The 25,287-nt window shown below is 40.4% G+C and overlaps 1 protein-coding gene across 1 annotated transcript; it reads left to right on the top strand.

The window, feature by feature from the left end:
* Nucleotides 1-1,733: 1,733 nt before the first annotated feature.
* LOC306766760 (solute carrier organic anion transporter family member 1C1-like) lies at nucleotides 1,734-25,265 on the top strand (the record flags this gene model as incomplete). Its single annotated transcript, XM_079254588.1, has 14 exons — nucleotides 1,734-1,817; nucleotides 7,374-7,515; nucleotides 11,242-11,374; nucleotides 11,544-11,665; nucleotides 12,811-12,957; nucleotides 16,427-16,525; nucleotides 16,964-17,212; nucleotides 18,623-18,787; nucleotides 20,243-20,438; nucleotides 21,421-21,586; nucleotides 21,791-21,975; nucleotides 22,177-22,241; nucleotides 22,574-22,691; nucleotides 24,611-25,265. The coding sequence occupies 14 exons, from the start codon at nucleotides 1,734-1,736 to the stop codon at nucleotides 24,834-24,836; spliced, it is 2,097 nt and encodes a 698-aa protein (XP_079110714.1). The 3' UTR covers nucleotides 24,837-25,265.
* Nucleotides 25,266-25,287: the final 22 nt, after the last annotated feature.

The following is a 25,287-nucleotide window of genomic DNA, read 5'->3' as shown; positions in this document are numbered from 1 at the left end:
GGAGAAGATGTGTGTCAATGAATCATCAGACAAACACTGATCCATGCAAACAACAGGGACTTTGCAGACTCTAGAAAGCGCATATAAGCATTATATTGAGAACATTGATGATAAAAAAAAAAAAGAGAGATAAGAAGGTCTAGGTAATTGATAGGAACGATAAATTATATTAATTTGTCTTTGCAAAGTGAGTTGTCATTATTTTTGCTACTTTATTTTAACCTTTAAGGCGCATTTTTGGGATTTCTGCCTGCATATGTGATATTAATATTATATCTTAAACGCTGCTCTAACTATCAGACATGTGCAAATACCAAACATAATCAACATAAGATTTGGAGCGGCTAAGACCCCAGATATGTAAAGTGGCTTTATTCCTCCCCCTCCATAGACTTAAATAGCCAGTCTTGTCTAAATCCCACAATGGCATGAAGGTTTTTTTTTTCCCTTTTCTTTCTGCTTTGCTCATCTTGCTCGTGTGGGAAACCGGTTGGAGAGCTGCTCACTTGTTATTACAAGATGAGTCAGGTAGCTCCACTGTAGCTGCATCCTTAATTAGTTCGTTTTTATAAGAGGAAAGCAGTCAACAGTTTTCTTGTGTCAAAATACTGAAAGTGTTGATGCTCAATGGACATAAAAATGTGTTCATACCTTGTCATATTTGCATAATTTTGCAGCCATTTAGGGATGTGATGGATGGAGGAGAGATGCAAAAGGAGATGTCTTTGCATCAGCAGCATGGGCTTGAAACAGAGTCCTAAATCTGCCCTCTGATTCCTCGCCTGCTTAAAGCAACTTATGTACAACAGAGTACTTATCTGGTTACTAATTTGCTGTCGCCATGCTATGGGCTGGCGAGCTGCCCAAGGTGTACCCTGCCTTTCGCCCAAAGACTGCTGAGATAGGCTCCAGTTTCCCTGCGACCCTTAATCAGACTAAGCAGTTAGGATAATGAATGAATAATTTGCTGTCTTTTCATTTGTCTAATCAACCTTTACTGAACTTAACTTGAACTCAAGAAATCTAATTGTTGCTGTTTACTATATTCCCATTTCCAAAATGAATTTATAACAAAGAAACATCGTCCAGGTTTACTTCTACCTGGTGTAATAATGCAGCTCACTTCACATTCCATATATGCACAATACATCAGGGGAGCTCACATGTATCAGCTTTGCAAGAACTTTGAATTTACAAAAATATTTGGATTAAATGTTTGCTTTTGGGGCAGATTGAAAATAAAAATCACCACAGTTTCCTTAAACAGCCAATTTACTCACTCTATTAGGGGCAGATTTGAATTTAAGGATTTAAGAAATCTTGATGGCATGACAAATTTAGTCATTCTGTGGAATACAGGCTTTTGGTCATTTTATTTCATAATTAATTAAGAAAGCAATTTACTAGATTTAGCCCCCAGAAACCATAACTAGGAAAATGACCAAGAGCTCACTTTGACAGAAAGAGGAACAATAATGTTTGCATCAAATACAACAACTGACAGCAGGACAAATATGGTGTTTTGTACAATCACTCATAGCATTCTGAAATCAAGTATTTTAAGCTAGTTTAGACACATTTTGGATAAGATATGAGTTAACTGATGGTATTGTACATAATTATTTATGTTGACCCTTTTATCGAACTAAACTATCACATTCTTCTCCTCCCCACAGTGGCAAGACACCTTCCACTTTCCAGGGACTGAGGTGTAGAAAGCTGCCTTGAAGAAAATGGACCAAACAGCCACAGGCCGATGGACTCTGGACAAGAATCCTGCCTCCTCTGTAGTAAAGCACTGTCACCCCAATCTGAAGGTACTCGTTACCCAAACAAAAACAAGCAAAAATATTTTTTTTTAAAATGTGTTCGAGCCCCTTCATTCTTATACATTCAATATGAATTCCTCTTTCTGTCCAAAGACATGCATATTAGGTTGATCGGTTACTTTAAATTGTCCCTAGGAGTGAGTGTGAGTGTGAATGGTTGTTTGTTTCTTTGTGTTGGTCTTGTCATGGTTTAGTGGCCTGTCCAGGGTGTACACCCCACCTCTCGCCCAATGATAGGCTCCAGCTTCCCCACAACCCTGAATTGGACTAAGCAGTTAAGAAAAAGGATTGATGTCATTCAATACAAATTGCAGTCTGAAATAAATTGAGGTTCAATTGATCAAGCTCAAGTTTACTTTGCTCCACAGTGGTTTACTGTGTGTGTTGCTGTAGTAATGGTATGACATGATAAAGAATTTTTGTGATCTGAATGGCAACTCTGTAGAAACCACAAGGAAAGCAGGAACAGTCAAATTTCCATCATAAGTAAGGCTGTGTAAGGCATGTCCTGAAAAGTCAGCTGAATGGTTAAAACAGGCTTGGTCCATAATAGCTGTGCCCTGCCAGTGATCAGATATCCTGAGATGACAAGCTGGACAAAGGAAGAAGTTCAGACCACAGACATTAAAACATGAAAGCTGCTGATCATGAGGTTCCACCACAAATCTAGTATCCAGAGGAAATATGCAAAGCCCAATGGACAAGGTGGACTAGTGAGCATCAGAGCCGCTATACAAGATGAAACATCCAAACTCTACAAACGCATCAGGGAGATGACTCCAAGGGTTGAAGCACTTTGTGAATGTCTCAGCCAGTGGAAACTGTAGGAAAATGAGTTGGAGGAACTATCAAAGGAGTAAATACCACTGGATGGGACATAACACTGACAGATAGCTGAAGTGGCGGATATTAACAAGTCCTGCCAACAGCTAGAGCAGTTTGGACTGAAAGACAAAACAGAGACACTAATGGAATTACAGAAGCAAGCTTTGAGTACCAGAACTAGAGGCCCAGAAGGACTGTACCAAACAGGATCCCAGGTGGAGGCTGTACAAAGAAGCCCCCTGAAACACAGTCTTTTTCAATTCCGGTCCTTACGACCCTCTGCCCTGCATGTTTTAGACATGTTCCTCCTCCAAAACACAGATCGATTTAGCCAGAATAATGGCAATATCAAGAAAAAAGGAACACAGGAAACTGGAGGAATACCAAGGGCTCAAGGTAGAGCTGGAGAAAACCTGGAAGGTGAAGGCAACACTAGAACTTGTGGTCATTGCAGCACCGGGGGACGTATCCTCCACTCTGCAGAAGTGGCTCAAATAGATACCTGGAGAAATATTAGACATCTCCATCAAATTTGGGGAGGGTATGAAGATTTTTTTTTTCTTTTCATATAAGCCGTGTCTCTAAAGGCAGGAAAGCAAAGTAAAATTATATATTTCAATGGAAGCATTTTGTAGACACTTTTTAAAACAAACCAAACAACTATGCTACACTAAAGTGTGGATTTGACTGCTCTTCGATCCAGACCAGCAACACCATTGTCAAATTTGCAGACAACACCACTGTTACTAGACTAACTGAGGACACCAACAAGTCTGCCGACCTGGAGGAGGTCTGGCATCTACAATCATTTGAAAACAAAAATCTTAAACTGAACACCTCCAAAAACAATGGAGACTTTCGTCAATATAGACTTTAGGAGAACTAAACAGAGTGACAACCCCACCCAAAGGTAGAGAAGGTGAAGAGCTTCAAGTGCCTTGGAGTACACATCTCAGTCAACTTCATATGGTCCAAAAACACATGTCACCAAATGGGAAGACACAACAAAGACATATGAAGATCCTCTAGGCCTTCTTCCTCGACTCCTCGTCTACCTACTGCTGTACAGTATGGTTCAGCTACTGTACTGCAGAGGACAGGAAAAGGCTACAATGAGTGGTGAGAGCAGCAAAGTCGGTGATCGGAACAGTACTACCTTCCCTCAGTAACGTTTACACTGGAAGACTAGTACACGGGTGGGCAACTCTGGTCCCCAAGGGCTGCAGTCCTGCAAGTGTTCAGTTTCTCTGCTGCAGCACACTTGACACACATCAGACTTAATAACCCGACTGTTTCAGAGCTTGATATTAATCTCTGCACTGGTTTGCTAATAAGCCATTGATTTGAGTCAGGTATGTTGCAGCAGATAAACCCAAAACTGATTTTCATTGTTCCTGTAACAGTGTCTGTCCATCTGTCTGTCTGTACTTACCAGTATACCCAAGACCCAGTAGTGTTCACCTGGAAGTCAAACACAGACTTCTCACATACTTCCATCTGCTTGGATTAATAGAGACACCCTACAGCATCTGCTGCATCTGAGAGCACTTCTCATTTTCTCATGTTTTAATCTCATATATACTTGGTGGTTGTTTAAATCATTCATGCTTTGCCAGGTGGTTTATTATACATTATTTTTCTGTGATACACAGAACACATTTTTTCTATGCTACTTTTACATTAAAAACACTTTCCAGACTCTTTTTGCATTGAAGAACCACTGAAAGTTTTGTTAAGTACGTAGTATATTACCAGTAGACCTAGTTATTGTCATGAGCGGATCAAACCTCTGTATTCTTTGGACATTAAATTAAGCAGCAGCTAGTTTGTCAGGCAGACTTTGTGCTTCAGTAATTTTATTCATAAAAGAGAAAAGTGAACAATGATCACAAAGCCGCTTAGTAATGCATTCAGAAAAATTCCAGACATTCTTGCCCTTTGTTGAGGTGCTTGTCTGCGTGTTTCATTTATTTCTGTCTGCTGTAGTACAATAAATCTCTCAATGTGATTTTTAAAAATATCCTGATTATCCACACAAAACCTAAAAATAATCTAAATTTGTATATATATTCCTGTATTAACAAGATTATCCTCACAGGCAACATTTATATGCCTTTTATTTGGAAAATTCCATGAATAAATCCTGGTGCTACAAAATTTCTACGCTTGGAGCAGACTCTAATTATATATTTAGTTAAACATGTAAGTGTAGATGAACCTAGGCTTATCTTAAATTATTTCTGAAATAACTAGGTTTATTTGTGTCTTCTTCCTACAGTTTGTCTGGTTAGGGTTGCGGTTTCTTCGTTAAAGCCATCCATACTTAGCTTTTACCATCACTCGCTAATGCTGCTTGATTCTAAGATAATGGAAACAAGGCTGATGCATATCCCCTTTAATGCATCATTTCCAAAGTTTGCTTAAAATTCATTTACTCATCATCTGTAGGATTTAAATTTATTTGACACCAGGCAGAGTATAAAGCCATTAAGAATAGCTGTAGCTGGTTTGTAATGGATGGCTGCATCTCTTCTATAGCTGAAAAAAGTAATATTGATAGAAGTGGGTTGGACTTTCAGAAGCTGCTCTTAATTGGTTCAGGTCCTGTTTAAAAGGACTGAGTTATTTTGTTACAATCAGTAGCTGTGACTTTAAATAAATGGCCATCACTTGTGGAGTCCCCCAGGGGTCAGTACTTAAACCTCTCCTGTTCAACTTGTATATGCTCCCATTGGGTCAAATATTACAGACCTTATCACCTATGCAGACAGTACACAACTTTATGACTGCATTTCAATATTCCTACTCTGCTAGTGTTTAGTGCAAATAAACACCCGGATGAGAAAAAAATTCTTGACAACTAATTGAAGTCGAAACAGATTATTATGTTTGGTAGAATAAGGAAGAGGGTCAGCATTGGTAAACACCCAGAAACTTTGGCTTTCTAGGACAATTTTTTGCCAACTCAGAAACATCAACAGAATCAAAAATATTGTATCCTAGAAAGATCAGAAGAAACTCACAGGCCACTGTCCTGCAGGTTGTTGATGTATCCTTGTTCAAACACACCTGGCTTTCATGAAATGGATCCATCAGCCAATGAAGTTCTGCGCAATGACTGATTCCTTTGAGTCAGGTGTTTTGAAGGAGACATATGGAAAACATGCAGGACTGTGGCTTTTGAGGACCACCGCTGTCTTAGATGCAAAAACTTGCATCAACTAGTCCAGGCCAGACCCCAGACTAAACATGGAGAAACAGCTTTTGGGTGTGGAACAAGCTGCCAGTGGAGATTAAACCCCTGTAGACACTTTTAAATCCAGGTTGAACACATTTCTTTTCTCATGTGCCTATGTATGAAATCTGCACAGTAATTTTTAACTTATATTGTTTTTATTTATTTTAACTTGATTTATGATTTTATTATAACTTTTCCAATTTGTTGCTGCCTTTTAGCTGTGATTAGCTATTGTATAACATATGTTATCCCTGCAAATTTGGAGAGTAATTGGTTAAGGTCAGTGGCTATATGGTTGCAGCTCTTATGAACCAAGTTTGAGCACCACTCGAAACCACAACTGTGCAGTCTCCACAGCAGCACTACTTCCATTTGCATAAGCGGATATTTTTAGCCACTCCAAAGGACTATTCATTCTGACTTACACTGTCGGTTCTATTCCTTATGGGTTTTAAGGATTATGTGATAATGGATCTCAGTTTTTCTCTGGGTTACATGTGTCAAAAAGCTGGTATTTCCTTTGTTATGCTGACCTTACTGTTCAACATGTAAAACTCCTGAATATTTTTGAGGTATTTGAAGTAATGTGAAAGGTACTTTTTTATGTAGTTCCAAAAATGAGTACAATTTTGTAGTTATATGTGTAACCTGTTCAACACATGTTGGGAAAAGTCAGACATCTACAAAACTCTTGCAAAGCTTTCAGGTGGGTTTCAGTTTTGTTTTTGGATTGAAATTCTGCTGCTTTAGTAGAAACATCCTATTGCTTTAAATGTTTACGTATTGCACCTGTAGAATATAAAACATATCAAATAGGTTTCTTCTGAAATATATATCACAGCATACTTCTGTTGAAAACAGCATATTCTGAGAAATAAATCTCTTCCAAGCTCTGGCTATTTTCATCCCTCAGAATGTAGGGAATATAGTTGTAATATAGTTGCTTCTCACCTGTTTCCAGTCAGTGGATGTGCCGTGTCCTTGTAGGATTGGCTTCTCTAATCCTCCCTATGTTACTGACTGTCAGTGTCTACAGGTGGCTGAGCGAAAGACGGGGGGGGCATGATACACTCTGCCTGAGAAGAATAGCTGCTTCCTTTTTATAAAAATGTACCTGCACTGCAGATCCATGCCATATACACACATAAAATCAGGCACAGACATATTCATTAAATCTCAAGGCAGAGTCCAGGCTAAATTGTGTGAATTTTTTATGCTTTTTCTAAATTATTTACACTTTTCTCAAAATGTCAGTAATTTTCTTGAATCCAGACTGTTTCCTTTTCGATGTGGCTGCGCAAATGATGTTGTTTTTGTGGATGATTAGTTGTAAAAATTTTTGAAAAATAGAATTGATGAAGCCAACTACTTAATCACAAAAAGACTGCATAGGATGTGTTGATGTGCTCTTCAAAATTAAAATGGAGAGCAGAAAAATGCCACAGTGCTGATGATTTGTTTTTCGTTTTGCATCTCCACAGATGTTCCTTGCAGCTTTGTCCTTTGCTTACTTTGCCAAAGCGTTATCTGGCAGCTACATGAAGAGCACCATCACACAACTGGAGAGGCGATTCGATATACCCAGCTATCTGATCGGCATCATAGATGGGAGCTTTGAAGTTGGTGAGTTTCTCAGTCTCTTCTTCATCTCTGTATTAACTGGGCATTCATGGACACATTTAGAGAGGTTTACAAAGGTTTTGTACCCAACTAACAAAATTAAATACAATTCAATTAAATTGGGGTTTTTTTTGTTGTTGTTTTTTTTTTTTTACTGTGAACAAGTATTAAAATGTAGCACTATCTGATTTCCAAAAAAGCATAAAGTCAAAGATTAAACAGTTTTATGAAGATTGTTTCACTTATTTTATGTTTGGGCCTTGGGATGGACTGATGACCTATCCAGGGTGTACCCTGGCTCTCTCCCAGGGATTGGTGGAACAGGCTCCAGCTTTCTCTGACCCTTAATTGGGCCAGGCTGATAAGAAAATGGATGGATGAATGGATGGATGGATGGATGGATGGATGGATGGTTGGAAGGTTGGATGGATTTTTTTGTTTGATTAACAAAAAATTATTAATGGGACCTTAAAGATCCCATGTTTTTTGTCAACAGTCTCATTTGAGGGTCAGAGGTCAAACAAGTGTTTTAACCAAAATTAAGCCATAGGTCCAGTCATTCAATATGTCTCTCTACTGGGAACAGGCTGTTTGTGTGTCTGAACCTTTAAATGTTCATGAGTGGGTCCTGTCCATGCCCACCAAACGCTCCTCTCAGGGAGAGGATACAGGCCTCTCGGTGACTTTAGAGACAGGTCAGCTGGTCAGCTAGCCAGGAGACAGGTCAAAAAGCAGTATTCATTAGCAGGGGAAGTGGTCATTTTCCTTCCCCACAAAGGGAAAGATATCAGAATTTTGCATAGTATGGGATCTTTAAGATGAAGGAGGTTTAACTAGAATTACCAGGATTTTCAGATTCTTCTGCAGTCACTCCCCCCACCCCCTCACTATTATAGTTAGTCACACCACTTACTGACCGATTGGTTTTTAAATAAGATGCATGTTGCTCCATAACGCAGATATCTACAAGAAATAAATATTTTGGGTTTTTTTTAAAACTTAAAAAAATAACATGTTGTAACTTTGAAGAGGATGAAAAAGTGCAAAAGAAATTCCCATTTGGTTCAAATCTGGAGAGATAATGGTATATTTGTGCTAAATCTGTATTCTGTTTATATGAGATACATTTTTCACCATACTGTGCTAGTCTGTTTTATGCCATGATGACTTGTTTTGAGAGGGTTTCATTCTAATGTGCCTTTTTGTTTTTGTATTTGTATAGCTGATGCACACTTGAATTTGAAATTGAATTTATTAGTATTTTTTATTTCACAACAAATTACATCTGTATTTCTTGCTCAAAGACCCTCCTAGTCTTCCATACTAATAACCACTAAATGTGTTGTTTTCATTCAATATTTCCTGGCATCTGCTTGACTCCATTCTTCCCCTCTACTAGTGAAATAGTGAATGTGTCCACTGTGCAACTGCAAACCCACAACATGACTGAACAAGATCCATACCTAGCTTGTGGGGTTTCCTTTTATGACGTTGGTTACTTTATTTTTTAATAACTTTTTGTAACTCTAGAAACATTGTTGTTTTACTTAGGTTTTAGCAAAATGCATCAGATTTATACAGTGATTAACAAAGAAATGTTTATTTCCTGATGGCCTAAAGCTGGGGTAGGTAATCTTGCTCAGAGACATTTTGTTTGTTCCTCTGGGTTTAGTGATTCCTCGTCCTGATAGTAGTCATTTTATAATCATGAACAATAAGGAAATATAGTTTGACCCCTCAATTTACTGTAAATCTATAAACACTCTGACCAATCAAAACGTTCGGACCGAAAAGGAGTTGTTCATTTCTTATATTTCGTAAGCTACAAACCATGGATTTGGAGCACATGTAAAATACACTTGCAGTAGCTACATATTACATTGTAGCCCTTGGTCTACTGAATTGAATTATTGTATCACTTTATTGGATACAATTATTGTTTAAGCTGATCCACTGTTTGAAATGAAAAGATGATGCAGCCTGTATAATCAGCAACATGGAGGCAAAATAGCCTGGCTCTTTGCATGACTCCAGAATGTGAAACCACATGGAGTGCTTGACTTGCCAGTGGTGAGTAGTGTATAGTACAAGCAAATATCTTAATGACATGTTTAATGTTCATAAGTAATAGGCTGTATCATCAAGTTGCAAAATAAATTTAAACTGTTTACTCACCTTAAGGAGAGTTTGATGGTCCCCTACATGGTGACAAGGGGTAACCAAGCTCGCTCTATCTGCTGACCCTGTTCCCTGATACTGCGCCAGGCCCACAGCAAACATTTAATGTGACAGCAATAAACAAGCATAGTGAGGAAGTCTTTTTAGTGTTTCCATGGGTTCCTAGTAACTCCACACAGGTCCAGTGACATACAGGAACTGTTCCACGTGGACATTCACAATATTGCAAAAATAAAAAGGAAGAACTTGGCTGCTGCACCTGAGGTCCACCCTGGTAATAAACCTGACCATTTTGGCATTTTTCATAGTAAGAAGTTGTACTGTAATCCATCAGTTTGTATCACAATTTTATATACCAGTAGCTGTTTTACAAGAATTTTTCCAGAACAGATAGAATGTGTTGGTTGTGACTTTCAAAGCACTTTGAGAATACCCCTGGAAGACTGGAGGACTATAGATATAAAACCTGGTTTGAGATGGTTTAAGATTTAATCCTCCATTAATGCTCCTGCAAACACAGAAGAATTTTACAGATCTGTGCTGCACTGGGATTCAGCTTGCTCCTTGTGGTGATTACCTGCATTGCTTTGTGATAATAAATTTTACAGAATCAACTTTTGGTACTTTTGGCCTCACAGTAAGAAGGTCACTGGTTTGATCCTTGGCTGGGGCGAAGCTAGGACAGTGGCCTTTGTGTGTAGAGTTTGCATGTTCTCCCCCGTGTATGCGTGGGTTTTCTCTGGGTACTCTGGCGTCCTCCCACCGTCTACAGACATGTATGTTATTTGGTTACTCTTAAATTGCCCGTGAGTGTGAGCGTGAGTGGTTGTTTGTCTCTGTGTGGCCCTGTGATGGACTGGCGAGTTGGCCAGGGTGTACCCTGCCTTTCGCCCAAGACTGCAGAGATAGGCTCCAGCTTCCCCGCGTCTCTTCATTGGACAAAGCGGTTTTGGGATAATCAATGAACTTTTGGTACATCACTAGTGAATCACTTGGCTGTCCTACTCATTTTCAAGTTCAAGACGGCCTTAGCTTTTGTGAGTGGGGGTGGTGGTGAACCCCTACATCTTTGCCTCCTTCCTATTGGCTAATGCAAGATTCCAGTATAAAATGTGGCTTTATGCAGACATACATCTAAAGATTTGTACAAACATTTTGGTGTTGCTGCTGTCATAGTTATGAAGCCAGAGAAGTCCACAATGTGTTACACAACCTTATAATGGGCCATCATCATTCCAGAGTTTGTTCAATCTTCTTTCTGAAATAAACGCCACAATGTTTAGACATAAGGAATACACAGTACCAGTCAAAAGTTTGGACACATTTTCTGATAAAATCTATTGGGAAGGGGTGTCCAAACCTTTGACTTGTATGTCAAAAACTGAGGATTACCTGTGTTAGAACATATCATAAAGATGGATATAGAAGGAAATTTTATTTTCTCTGTGTGGAATCCAGACAGTGCAAAGTAAGATTTTCTGCATGGTATAGGTCTTATATTTAACGCCTTTGACTGCTTTCCAATTCTGTTTGATTTTCTCAACCCTGCAGGGAATTTGCTGGTGATTGCTTTTGTGAGTTATTTTGGTGCTAAGCTCCACCGCCCCAAGATCATAGCAATAGGATGCGTCTTAATGTCTTTAGGGACCTTCTTGATCGCTATGCCTCATTTCCTCATTGACCGGTAGGTATACTGACTGATAGTATGAGTTTACTGTTACAGTTGCATCCACATAAGTCTTTGATCAAAGAAATGTAGCCATGATGATGTTGCTGCACAGCTCTGAAAAGTGTAATCTGTGTATCGCTTTACAATGTGAGTATCTAACAGTCATGTGGTATTTTATACACAGCTACAAGATCAAAACGGCAATTTTGTCTTCAGTTAATTCAACCAATGACCTTTCCCCATGTCAACAAAGTTCTCCTGGGTCTTCCAGGGTAGATGACACAGCATTTTTACTGCCCTCTGGAGGTGAGTAAGGAAATGTAATTTTTTCTGATTTTTTTAAATTTACATTCTGTATCCTTTTTATTTTATTTCAAAATGTTAATATTGGTATTATTATTATTATTATTATTATTATTATTATTATTATTATTATTATTATTTATAAAAACCTAGTCTAAACTGTTAAGTTTAAGATGTCAACCAATGTTCTGCGATATAAAACACATGCTGTCAGTGTGATTAGTTAAACAAATGAGTATACTCAAGGAAGACGAGATATACTTCCAGAAATAAAAAATACATAACTTTAAATGACATTTGCTGAAATATTTGACCAAAACAGTTAATTCGCACTTTTTTGTGTGTATGGAATCAGTCATCAGAGGTAGTCCATGATTATTTAGCAGTAACATCCACCATTTGTATCTGAGGTCAGACTGTATTTATATCTGTTGCCATTTTTATCTGTGTACATTGGTTCATATATTATAGTATGACTAATTTTGTCAAGCACATCATTGTTTACATCTTCTCACAACCACAAGTCTCACTCCAAGAACAAGCTTCCCCCTGTATATTTGACTGGGTTTTTTTTGTTGTTTGTTTTGTTTTTTATAGAGCACATAGAGACACTGAATAAATTAAAAATTGATTTCTCAGCTCACAAGAAAGTATATGGTTCAGAAGATGGAATGTAGGTTGTGTCCATGCATATCAGTCAGACATGCAGCTAAATGTGACTGAACTGAGGTGTACTTTAACCGAGGACTCAGCTATAGAGACATGGCAGTTTTGTTTGTCTGGCATCACTCCTATGCTACCTCTGAATGGCGTATGAGCTTTAGAGTGATGTGCTGTTTTGGCACAACGGTTACATTAGCAACTATCAGGTTATCCTTTTCATTTATAACAGTTTGAAAAATTTTGACAAACCAACATTGCATCTATTTTCTTCAGTGTTGCCTTAACAGGCTCTGAACATTTTTGATCCTCTCTTTTTTTGTTTGTTTGATTGTTTTTCATTATTTTATATAATTTTTAATGATGTCACGAGAGTTTTACACTTATGATTTAGCACTGACAATGTTATAAGCTATTATTCTTCTCATTATTTGGGAAAGTAATGGTAAATCAATATTTTACATTTCTTATTTTCTTTTTCACTGTAGGCTGTGAACAGGAGTCCAGTGTTTCAATGTGGATTTATGTGTTACTGGGAAACGTTCTTCGTGGGATTGGAGAGACTCCTGTACAGCCTTTGGGAATCTCCTATATTGATGATTATGCAGAGTCTGAAAATGCTGCACTCTTTATCGGTAATCCACCCAAATTGCTCTTAATAGCTTTGATCTGTAGGAAGAAATTTAAAACCCAACATAACTACCTGAATACATGACTAAATGTTTATTAAATTAAAAGAAAAAATGTTGGAAGTTACTTTACAAATGCAAAAAATAAAATCTCTTGTAAAATTGAGCCAGACCAAGCACGGCTCATTGACCTCTACGATGATGACCAACCTGGGCATGAATGTTCCCTTGCCCGGACACGGGTTACCGGGACCCCCCTCTGGAGCCAGGCCTGGAGGTGGGGTACGAGAGCGAGCGTCTGGTGGCCGGGCCTTCGCCCATGGGGCCCGGTCGGGCTCAGCCCGAAAGGGTTACATGGGCCCCACCTCCCGTGGGCTCACCATCTGCGGGAGGAGCCGTAGGGGTCGGGTGCAGTGTGAGCTGGGCGGCAGCAAGGGGCGGGGACCCTGGCGGTCCGATCCCCGGCTGCAGAAGCTGGCTCTAGGGACGTGGAACGTCACCTCTCTGGTGGGGAAGGAGCCTGAGCTTGTGCGCGAGGTTGAGCGGTTCCGGCTAGATATAGTTGGACTCACCTCGACGCATGGCTTGGGCTCTGGAACCAGTACCCTCGAAAGGGGCTGGACTTTCTTCCACTCTGGAGTTGCTCATGGTGGGAGGCGCCGAGCAGGTGTGGGCATTCTCATCAGCCCCCAGCTTGGTGCCTGCACGTTGGGGTTTACCCCGGTGGATGAAAGGGTAGTTTCCCTCCGCCTCCGGGTGGGGGGACGGGTCCTGACTGTTGTCTGTGCTTATGCACCGAACGGCAGTTCAGAGTACCCACCCTTTCTGGAGTCCTTGGAGGGAGTGCTGGAGGGTGCTCCTTCTGGGGACTCCATTGTTCTGCTGGGGGACTTCAATGCTCACGTGGGCAATGACAGTGAGACCTGGAGGGGAGTGATTGGGAGGCATGGTCCCCCTCCTCTGAACCCAAATGGTGTTTTGTTATTGGACTTCTGTGCTCGTCATGGATTGTCCATAACGAACACCATGTTCCAACATAAGAGTGTCCATATGTACACCTGGCATCAGGATTCCCTGGGCCGCAGTTCGATGATCGATTTTGTAGTCGTATCATCGGACCTGCGGCCACATGCCTTGGACACTCGGGTGAAGAGGGGGGCGGAGCTGTCAACTGATCACCACCTGGTGGTGAGTTGGCTCAGGTGGTGGGGGAGGAGGCCGGTCAGATCTGGCAGACCCAAACGTGTTGTGAGGGTCTGCTGGGAACGCCTGGCTGAGTCCCCCATCAGAGCGAGCTTCAACTCCCACCTTCAGCAGAGCTTCAACCATGTCCCGAGTGAGGCGGGGGACATTGAGTCCGAATGGGCTGTGTTCCGTGCCTCTATTGCTGAGGCGGCCGGCCGGAGCTGTGGCTGTAAGGTCGTTGGTGCCTGTTGTGGCGGTAATCCCAGGACTCGTTGGTGGACACCAACAGTGAGGGATGCCGTCAAGCTGAAGAAGGAGTCCTATCGGGCCTTCTTGGCCTGTGGGACTCCGGAGGCAGCTGATGGGTACCGGCGGGCTAAGCGGCATGCGGCTTCGGCTGTTGCCAAGGCAAAAACTCGGGCATGGGAGGAGTTCGGCGAGGCCATGGAGAAAGACTTCCGGACGGCTTCGAGGAGATTCTGGTCCACCATCCGGCGGCTCAGGAGGGGGAAGCAGTGCTCCATCAATACTGTGTACAGTGGAGATGGGGAGCTGCTGACCTCAACTCGGGACGTAGTGGGTCGGTGGAAGGAATACTTCGAAGACCTCCTCAATCCTACCAACACGTCTTCCGATGAGGAAGCAGAGCTGGCGGACTCAGGGGTGGACTCTCCTATCTCTGGGGCTGAAGTTGCTGAGGTGGTCAAAAAGCTCCTTGGCGGCAAGGCCCCGGGGGTGGATGAGATCCGCCCGGAGTTCCTTAAGGCTCTGGATGCTGTGGGGCTGTCCTGGCTGACACGCCTCTGCAGCATTGCGTGGACATCAGGGGCAGTATCGCTGGATTGGCAGACTGGGGTGGTGGTCCCCCTTTTTAAGAAGGGGGACCGGAGGGTGTGTTCCAATTACAGGGGAATCACACTCCTCAGCCTCCCTGGTAAGGTCTATTCAGGGGTCCTGGAGAGGAGGGTCCGCCGGATAGTTGAATCCCGGATTGAGGAGGAGCAGTGTGGTTTTCGTCCTGGTCGCGGAACAGTGGACCAGCTCTATACCCTCTTTGGGGTCCTGGAGGGGGCATGGGAGTTTGCCCAACCAGTCTACATGTGTTTTGTGGACCTGGAGAAGGCATTCGACCGTGTCCCCCGGGGGCTCCTGTGGGGGGTACTCCGGGAGTATGGGGTACCGGACCCCCTTGTAAGGGCTGTCCGGTCCCTGTACGACAGGTGTCAGAGCTTGGTCCGCATTGCCGGTAGTAAGTCGGATTCGTTTCCGGTGAGGGTTGGACTCCGCCAAGGCTGCCCTTTATCACCGATTCTGTTCATAACTTATATGGACAGAATTTCTAGGCGCAGCCGAGGTGTTGAGGGGATCCGACTTGGTGGCCTCAGGATTGGGTCCCTGCTTTTTGCGGATGACGTGGTCCTGTTGGCTTCATCTGGTCGTGATCTCCAGCTCTCGCTTGAGCGATTCGCGGCCGAGTGTGAAGCGGCTGGGATGGGAATCAGCACCTCCAAATCTGAGACCATGGTCCTAAGCCGGAATAGGGTGGATTGCCCTCTCCGGGTCGGGAGTGAGGTCCTGCCTCAAGTGGAGGAGTTTAAATATCTCGGGGTCTTGTTCACGAGTGAGGGAAGGATGGAGCACGAGATCGACAGACGGATCGGTGCGGCGTCTGCAGTAATGCGGGCTCTGCGCCGGTCTGTCGTGGTGAAGAAGGAGCTGAGCCAGAAGGCGAAGCTCTCGATTTACCAGTCGATCTACGTTCCTACCCTCACCTATGGTCATGAGCTGTGGGTCGTGACCGAAAGAACGAGATCTCGTATACAGGCGGCTGAAATGGGTTTCCTCCGCAGGGTGGCCGGGCTCACCCTTAGACATAGGCTGAGGAGCTCGGTCATCCGGGAGGGGCTCAGAGTAGAGCCGCTGCTCCTCCGCATCGAGAGGAACCAGTTGAGGTGGCTCGGGCATCTGGTCAGGATGCCTCCTGGACGCCTCCCTGGTGAGGTGTTCCAGGCACGTCCCTCTGGGAGGAGACCCCGGGGAAGACCCAGGACACGCTGGAGGGATTATATTTCTCGGCTGGCCTGGGAACGCCTCGGGATCCCCCCCGCAGAGTTGGCAAATGTGGCTGGGGAGAGGGAAGTCTGGGCTTCCCTGCTTAGGCTGCTGCCCCCGCGACCCGACTCCGGATAAGTGGCAGAAGATGGATGGATGGATGGATGGATGGCAAAATTGAGTCCACCAGTGTTGAATGCAGGTAAATGACCATTCCCTTCTTTGTCATGTACAACAGGTTGTGTTCAGACCATAGCGATTATTGGACCTGTGTTTGGGTACTTGCTGGGGTCTCTGTGTGCCAAAATCTACGTTGACATCGGATTTGTGGACATGGGTGAGTAAACTGTCATTCAACTGATGAACAATGGTTCATCTGAAAAGCAACGCAGATCATTTTTAAACTTCACAAATAGTCAGTGTCAACTAGACTGTCCATGTCAAAGTTCTATAAGATGCAATGCAACTGATAACACCATTAACACATCAAAGCATTTGTATGTTAAGAGAATGAAACAGATATCTTTAGGTTTTTGTGTAACTTTTATTTAATATATCAAGAGGCTTGAGCTATAAGACAGTATTGTGTTTTTTGTTTGTTTGTTTTTTTTATGCATAATTCAGCATAAAGTTGCAGTTTACATAAAGCCCATTTTAAAACATTATCAGTTCTTGATATATGTGAGCAAAGCTTCCATGTGTGTTGTTAGTCAACAGAAAGCAAGTAAAGCAAAAATAATCTAACACTGTTAGGTGTGTTTTTATCTCTTCACAGAGACAGTCACCATCACCCCTGCTGACGCCCGCTGGGTGGGGGCGTGGTGGCTAGGCTACCTCATTGCTGGTGCGATCACTCTCATGTCTGCTGTTCCCTTCTGGTTCCTGCCTAAATCCCTACCCATGCCTGTGGACAAACATGATAGCAACTGCACTCCAGAGCAGACCAGGTTTATCAGAGATTCTCCTGCCATGAACCATAAAATCAGACAAGAGGAGCCAGCTAATTTACACTTGATGGCCAGTGGTACGTTGTTGAAAAAATGTCATCGTGTATTGAATATTTTTTGTTTTTATTCCTGAAAAACAAGTAGACATTCAACAAGTAGACATTAGACAAGTTTCAATAATGTTAAACTGCAATCAGATCCATGAAAACCTGCCGACTCACGGCCTTTTATAAAAAAATGTAAACAGAAGTTAAGTCAGATATTAACTAATTATTTAAAACTCTCATTTAATACCACAGGTTATGTCAAAGAAAGACATGATATGGCAAATGCTGAAACTAGGAATGTATTATTTTGTGAAAAGTATATTTTCTTTTTACGTTTGATTATAAAAGCTTTTGTGGTTTAAGAGATGACAATTAATCTGGATCTTTATTATCTATGTTATATAATGTCATTAAAAGATAAGTATAAACTCAGTATTAGACAAGACTGAAAGGGCCTGACACAGCCTTCATCCAGAACTGCACTGAAAACAGACAGGAATTTATTGCGCAAATTACTACCCGGTCTTCAGTTCATAAAGGTATCATTAAATGTAATCTAAACCTCTAGAAACAAAAAGGAAATGTGTTTAAAAAAAAGAAACAAATGTTGATGTTTTATGTGTGCCTTGACTCATTTAAGAAGGTTGGGAAATGGAAAGTATGCAGACTGCATCGTCTAAGCTAATAGAAGTAATATTCCAACTTTTATACCATCACAGCCAGTATCTGTGATGGTATGAGCTTTGAGCAGTGGACATAGTATTGGCAAATGAATATTCTTGAATTATATGTATGTTTAGGAGTGCCTAAACATACATACTATAACATACTATATACAACCTGATAGTTTTTTTTTTTTTAATAGAGCGGCCTTTTTCAAAATAGTTGCAAACCACATCCTGCATGTCTTACAACAGCATAGCTGTGTAGGAGGAGTCTGGGGGAGAGGGCGGGCTGTCATCTAGTAAAAAAAATTTTTACTTTGTGAAATGGGAAATACAAGTGTGAGATCTTTTCTCAGGCAAGAATGGGAAAATATTTCAGTTTTAAAAATACAAAGACTGGTCTGCTCAGATCTCAGACATTTACAATGCTCTGATGCCGACATGATGCAGCAGAGTGGTAAACATGCTCAGTCCTAACTTCTCTTTAAAAAGCATTGCTGAAGTCAAATTAAAAAAAAATATTTGTAAGAAAGAAAAATTTCTCAGATTCAACCTGTAGATGCTGTCTGGAATACAAATACAAACACACTGTGTTAACAGGCAGGCTATGAAGACACTTTCAGTCTGTGACTTTAGGGGTCAATATGTCAAATAAAACATGCAGCTTCTTCAACTGGAAGTCTTTGATGTATCTGTCCCACATTTACTGGTTATAAATAGATGTAAACATCAATTTATAAAAGTGTTACTCATTTATTTAAACTTCTCTACACAGAATTCTTGCCCACACTGAAGAGCCTCCTTGGAAACCCAGTGTATATGATCTACCTCTGTGTGACAATCATTCAGTTTAACTCTCTCATCGGCATGGTCACCTACAAACCCAAATACATCGAGCAACACTATGGCCAGTCGACTTCAAAGGCAAACTTTCTCATGGGTAAGGACACTGTTTGGATTGTTCACAATGTTTAGCATGAAAAACTGGAGAAGTACCAAGGCCTCAAAGAAGAACCGGAGAAGGCCTGAAGGGTGAAAGCACCAGTAATACCCATAGTGATCGGAGCACTGGGGGCCGTGTCCCCCACACTGGAGAAGTGGCTCCAACAAATACCTGGGGAAACATCAGACATTTCCGTCCCGAAAAGCGCAGTCCTAGGAGCAGCTAAGATACTGCGTAGGACCCTCAAGCTCTCAGGACTCTGGTAGAGAACCCGAGCTTGAGAGATGAACAGTCACCCACCCCACTCTAGGGAGATGGATTGGGTGAGGGAGGTGTTTTATATATATATATATATATATATATATATATATATATATATATATATATATATATATATATATATATATATATATATATATATATATATATATATATATATATATATATATATCTTCTTATATATATATATATATATATATATATATATATATATATATATATATATATATATATACACATACATGTATGTATGTATGTGTATAATTATACAAGATTTATGAATATGTATTAGCTTTAGATATAAAATCTTGTTTAGAGTCAACGTTACTTTGCTGAATGTGTGAATTGATCTGGAAACATCAAAAGTATTCCATGAGACAGCTTTTGATTCATTTTTTAGTCTCACTTCTCTCTGAAGCAAAAGATATAGCTTTAGAATGGCAGTCAAGTTTAGCATAGTGCTCAGAGTTTTTAAAATGATCAGCATTTATTTTTATTTTTTTATTTTTTCTCGTAAATATCCCGCATAGTGAACCGTTTCTGCTCCACACTTTCGTCTCAGAGCAGAGACGTTCAGCTTCATCAGCTTTATCAAACAATTTAGTTTAGTTTTTTTTTTTTTTTTTTTTTTAAGTTTTTTTAATTTTTTCAAACAAACAAACAAAACCAAAAACAAAGCAGAACAAAACAAAACAAACAAAAAACCAAACAAACAGAATAGTACAGATAAAAAACCGATAACAAAAAAAAAATGTGTACATATATAAAGACACACATCCGCACACACACACACACAGAAAAATAAAATAAAATAGTCTCACATAACGCATTTGCCTAACAGATCAGCATTTATTTAAAATCCTACAGATTAATGAGGCCATTTAGATGATCAACTTGTGCAGTTGCAGACAGCTTGACAACGCAGATCTCTTCATTAAGCAACTGAGTATTGGATGATGGGAAACATCCCATATTCTCTCATCTATCAGAGGCTGTTTTTATCTTTTGCAGCATGGTTTCACTTCTCTTTAAATGAAATATGAATGAGTCTACTTTGATATAAATGAGTGTTCTTACTTTGATCCCTCTTGTTGCAGCCGACAGTGTGATGCTTGTTTTAAGGTGTGTCCATGATCCTCTACCACCTAAAGAAGTTGTATTCTGTTTGACTAGGTGTGATTAACATCCCAGCTGTGGCCTTTGGGATGTTTTCTGGAGGAGTTATCATGAAAAAGTACAAGCTGGATATCATGGGTGCAGCTAAATTTGCCTTTGGGACGTCCCTGCTGGGCTACTTCCTGTCACTCCTTTTCTTTGCCATGGGCTGTGAGAACTACAAGGTGGCAGGAATTACAGTTTCATACAGCGGGTATGTCATATCTTTACGCATTTCCCTTATGTCCTAATGGTCTAGATAACAGTAAAACAAACACTTGCATTGATTTAAAGCAGATCTTGGTGACTATGAAAATAGCATTTGTTATATGTGCAGATCTGTCACAAGGCCAAGGTAGTACAGAGAAGACAGTCATTTAAAATATCATGTTTGTCGTGCCTGAGTGAAAATGACCAGTACAAGTGAGGAGGAACCTTCAGCTGTTAATAATAGTAATTTTTAAAGGTTTACCTGGTTACTTGGCTCCACATGCATCCTCTGTTGGGAGCGCCTCTGAACTAATGCACAGCAGAGAGGGAGATAGAGACTCAAAGGCTGTAACTGTTCTCATTTTTTTTAAAGGTTTCCAAGTTCTGCTTTAAGGCAATTCTTTGATGAAAGGGGACATATTACGGAAAAAAGGATCAAGGTTTTCATGTTTGGGAACACATATTTTGGTTTCACATATTTTAAAACTTATAACCAATGTATTTGTTCTGAGTGGCAGCTCACTGACCAGTGCATCAAGACTTGTGCTTAGAGTGAAGAAATCACCATCATTCTCTGTCTCTTGTCCACTTGGCAAGCCTCCAGAAGTTCACCTGTCACAAAGTACTTCCACCAAATCCACTTTCTTTCATGGATGCTCACCTAAAAAAATCTTGTTGTTGTCCCTTGTTCTGAAATATTACAAGCTATTTAAACTTATGATTGATGCCAAGCTAATCTAACACCTGTTTATTGTTGCAATGTCATTGAATCTTGTCACAGAGAATTATCCAAAACCTCTGTAAGCTGTCGACTTGTGAAAAGCAGACATGTGCCCTTTAGAGATTACAGCTGCGACACTTCCAAAGCTTGCCTTTGTGTCTTTCTTCATTTATCTATAATTTTACTTTTTGTTTTTTTTCAGTTAATCCATTTTTCAAAACGACTGTCAGTAATCTTTGCATTTCTTTGATGTTTTTACATGCAGAGTTGAAGGCTTGTCTTATCAGGAACGGTCTCTCCTCTCTGACTGTAATTCGGGTTGCTTTTGCTCAAGGAAGGATTGGGATCCAGTGTGTGGCCAGAATGAAATCACCTATGTTTCTCCATGTTTAGCAGGATGCACCTCGTCCTCTGGCTCTGGAAAGAATACGGTCAGATACCGGCTGCTGCTTTCGTATCACTTCCATGTTGTGTCATATCACCCACAGATAACAAACAAAGCTTGACATTTCCACATGATTTATATCAGCAGTTTGCTGCCTCTGATTAGCATGTGACATTTATAGGATAAATGTTTCCTGCTATACTGCAACCAAACTATGACTTTTTGCTTCATTTTTCCCTCTTTCTGGCAGGTGTTTGACAGTTGCAAGTGTATAGCAGTGGCTAATAACCAATCAGGCAACCTGACAGCGACTCTCGGTCAGTGCCCGCACCGAGGCAGCTGTGACAAGGTCTTTCCTTACTTCTTGGCTCTGTCTGTCCTCAGTTCCTTCATTATCTCTCTCGGGGGGATACCAGGCTTCATGCTGCTTGTCAGGTCTGTCAACACGCTCAAATACTTGGGTTTATGAATAACTAAAAACAGGTTAGTTTTAGGATCTTCTTATGTACATGAAAGTAACTTATCATTGATTTTATCTGCTCTGTTCTGTCTCTTGTAAACAGAAATGTGAACCTGTGTTGTTCTTTTAGTGATACCAGTTTGCAAGTTTACTTGTAACTGGTCTTGTTTCAACAGATGTATTAAGCCTGAGTTAAAATCCCTAGCCCTTGGAATCCACACGCTCGCCACCCGCACCCTGGGTCAGAACCACCTTTGGTCTTCTGTCTATAGTGTTAATACCAGTACACCAGATATTTGGTATTAGATAGTATAGTAATATAGTAATATTCATAGTAACATATATAGTATATTTGGTATAACACAGTTACTGAAATATTGTGTTTATTGAGGAAACTCATTAGTGCATACTTATTGCAATACAAAAGGTTGTACAATTAAATGCATTTAGTTTAAGTATTTAGTGTGCTGTTTGTTTGTAAATTGCTTTCATATGAACAGATAATGACTATGTGAATTCACTATTCCTGACTTTGTCCCTCATGTAACCTAATTTGTTTATTTTGTACAACAGCAGGAATACCTGCCCCAATATATTTTGGAGCTATAATTGATACAACCTGCCTCAAATGGGGATACAAGATATGTGGTGAAAGAGGCGCTTGCAGGATATACGACACCTCAGCTTACAGGTAATCTAGTGAGCTGTTTATTCAAAAACTTGTCAAACTAATAACAGTCCAGCATTACTACATGATTTCTTGTGATGGTGTGGCATCATAAGGGAAGTCTGTGTAGCCATTTAGTAAAAATCACCAATCAGTTTATAAAATGTATTTAATTGCTTGTTTTCATGTGGTTATAATAAAACCTAACACATAAGATCTTGATGCTGCGACTTTTTACTAGCAGCGACATATTTCAGACTTAGAACAAATATTTTATATTTGTTTGAAAACATTAAACCAAATATTTTCTGTTGCTGAAAGGTTGGGAGTGCAGGCAAGCCAGTTCAGTATCTGGTGTTGTCTGTTGCTCACACCAAGGCCCAGGTGTGTTCAAAGTAGGTCAGCAAGGGCCTCAGCCCTACAGGTTTTGGATGTTTACTGCTACAGTACACCTGAAGGCATTTAATTTGAATCTGCTGTGTTGGAGACAGCTAAAACCTGCAGGATTGTGGCCCTTGTTGGCTGGAGCTGGACACCCCTGCCGTATACACTAATGCAACTCCATAGTATCAGAGATGCAGATGCAGATTTATAGAAGGCAAATTGTATTGGTTTTAAATCGACATAAAACATTTTCATTTTTTGCCTGTGTAAATAAATAATACACCATTGCGGTGTAAAAGTTAATGTAAAGCTTCTTAACTTCTGCTTAACTTATACTTTACTATCCCAGGTAAATGTATTTTTATTATCAGTATTAGTGGTGATTTGATAATAGGAGAGTAAAATCATCTTTTCATCACGTCATCAAGAGTTCACGTTTCGTTCCAAATGATGGAAAAAAGAAAACAAGAACAAATGTCCACATGCACACAAAAATGAGCGAGAACAAAAGTTTCCAAGTGTAGGATAGCATAGTTAAACAAGGGAAATTATGAAGATATTTAAAACTTTTTTGCATTTTCTGCATGTTTCTTTTTTTGGGTTGTTTTTCCTGCAGAAAACACTTTCTTGTCTCCATTGACATCATTGCCCTGATGAGCTGAGGATTTCGATATGTACGAATGTCCGGATGCATTACTTTTTATAATCATACAAGCCTTTTATGAGAACAGCCTCAAACATCTTTTTTTTTTTTTTTTTTTTTTTTTTTTTAATTAGGAAACGTAGCTTGTATCTTTGTTTTGTTGCTTATTTTATTTTGGAACCAGGAAAGTCATGCAGACACCACAGCAGAACTCCACTGACCTAACATTGCCCTCAGGTTGGTCACCTGAAAATCCAAACATCATGAAGTATCTAGTTTTGACTTTCAGTCAAGTTTTCCTGTTTTGTTGATATTATTAGCTATAGCTGGAGGGATGTATAAGTCTTTAGGATTTTACAATAAAGATTTTTTTTAAACATTCTACAGCTTCTAAACACCATTTATCACAGATTTCTGAGCCTTTACCCATTTCTGCCCATTTGCATCTGATATGCACCTTAAACAGTCATTTTACAGACCTTATGCCAGTTAAAATAATTTTTCTATTGCATGCATTGATGCGTTTTTATTTGTTACAGTTATTTGTCCTCTCATCTCAGTTTCAAGATCTGATTTGTTGTTCATATTCTGTTTTGTTGTTTTGGATTTCCACATCAATAGATTCTGGTTTGAACTACATTTGACACAACATCCCAACTTATTCTTAAAAATCTTTTATTCTGTGTCACATAATGTGTGAGTAACACATGCAATGCATCGGCTGCTGAACCTTCTGTTGTCAGAACATCTTTTGTGCAATAAAGTCGAATTAATGTATTTTTAAGAGGAAGTCTAAGAAAAAAAGAACTTTTTATATAAACCTACTGGCAGGAAAGTTGAAGGAAAGTTGAGCCTGGCTTAGAGAGAAACACTATAAAACATAGAGTATCTAACGACACCGCTCTCCTTTTAACAGAACAGTGTACCTGGGCCTCACTCTAGGACTGAGGACAGTCTCCTTCTTCCTTTGCATCTGGGGCTTTGTTGTGCTAAAAAGACACATTAAAAGGGAGAAGAAAACGGCCCTGACCAATGGGAATGCTGAGTTGGAGTCACTGAGGAAAGAGGAGAGCAGCTCCATACGCTGCGAGCAGCTTATACTGACCCCGGACTGCAATCCTGACCAGGAGACTCACTTATAAACCTCAACAGTCCTCGCAGCCTCGCACATGTACTGAAGTACACACATTGTGGACATTTTTTTGTGGCACACAGATATATATTTATAAAAGATTTGTGCAAAAGCACACTATCCCACACAAGAAAATTTTATAGGCAAAGTGTCTATTTATGTGCTTGTTTTTCATGAATGGAAGACTTTTGTAGAAAAGAAATTATAGCTGTGTTGTACTTTCTGCTAATGTTTTTTAATAATTAAAATTGATTGTGGGTTTATCATACAAGTGCCAGAGTAAGATGGTTAAATGTTGTCAGTCAATGTTGTGTTTTTGGTGGACACAAATATGTGTGTTTGTGGAGCAAAGTGACAAAGAGTAAACGGGCGGATCCAAGTGCAGGACCTTCTGCATTTATGAAGAAGCTGCTTTGTGTGTTTTGGCTTTAATATGACACTTTCTACCAAACCAACCTCGC

The sequence above is a fragment of the Telmatherina bonti genome (genome assembly GCF_933228915.1).
Source record: "Telmatherina bonti genome assembly, chromosome: 2".
Lineage (NCBI taxonomy): Eukaryota > Metazoa > Chordata > Actinopteri > Atheriniformes > Telmatherinidae > Telmatherina > Telmatherina bonti.
The sequence above is the reverse complement of the archived record's forward strand: the minus strand, read 5'-3'. Positions and strand labels throughout refer to the sequence as shown.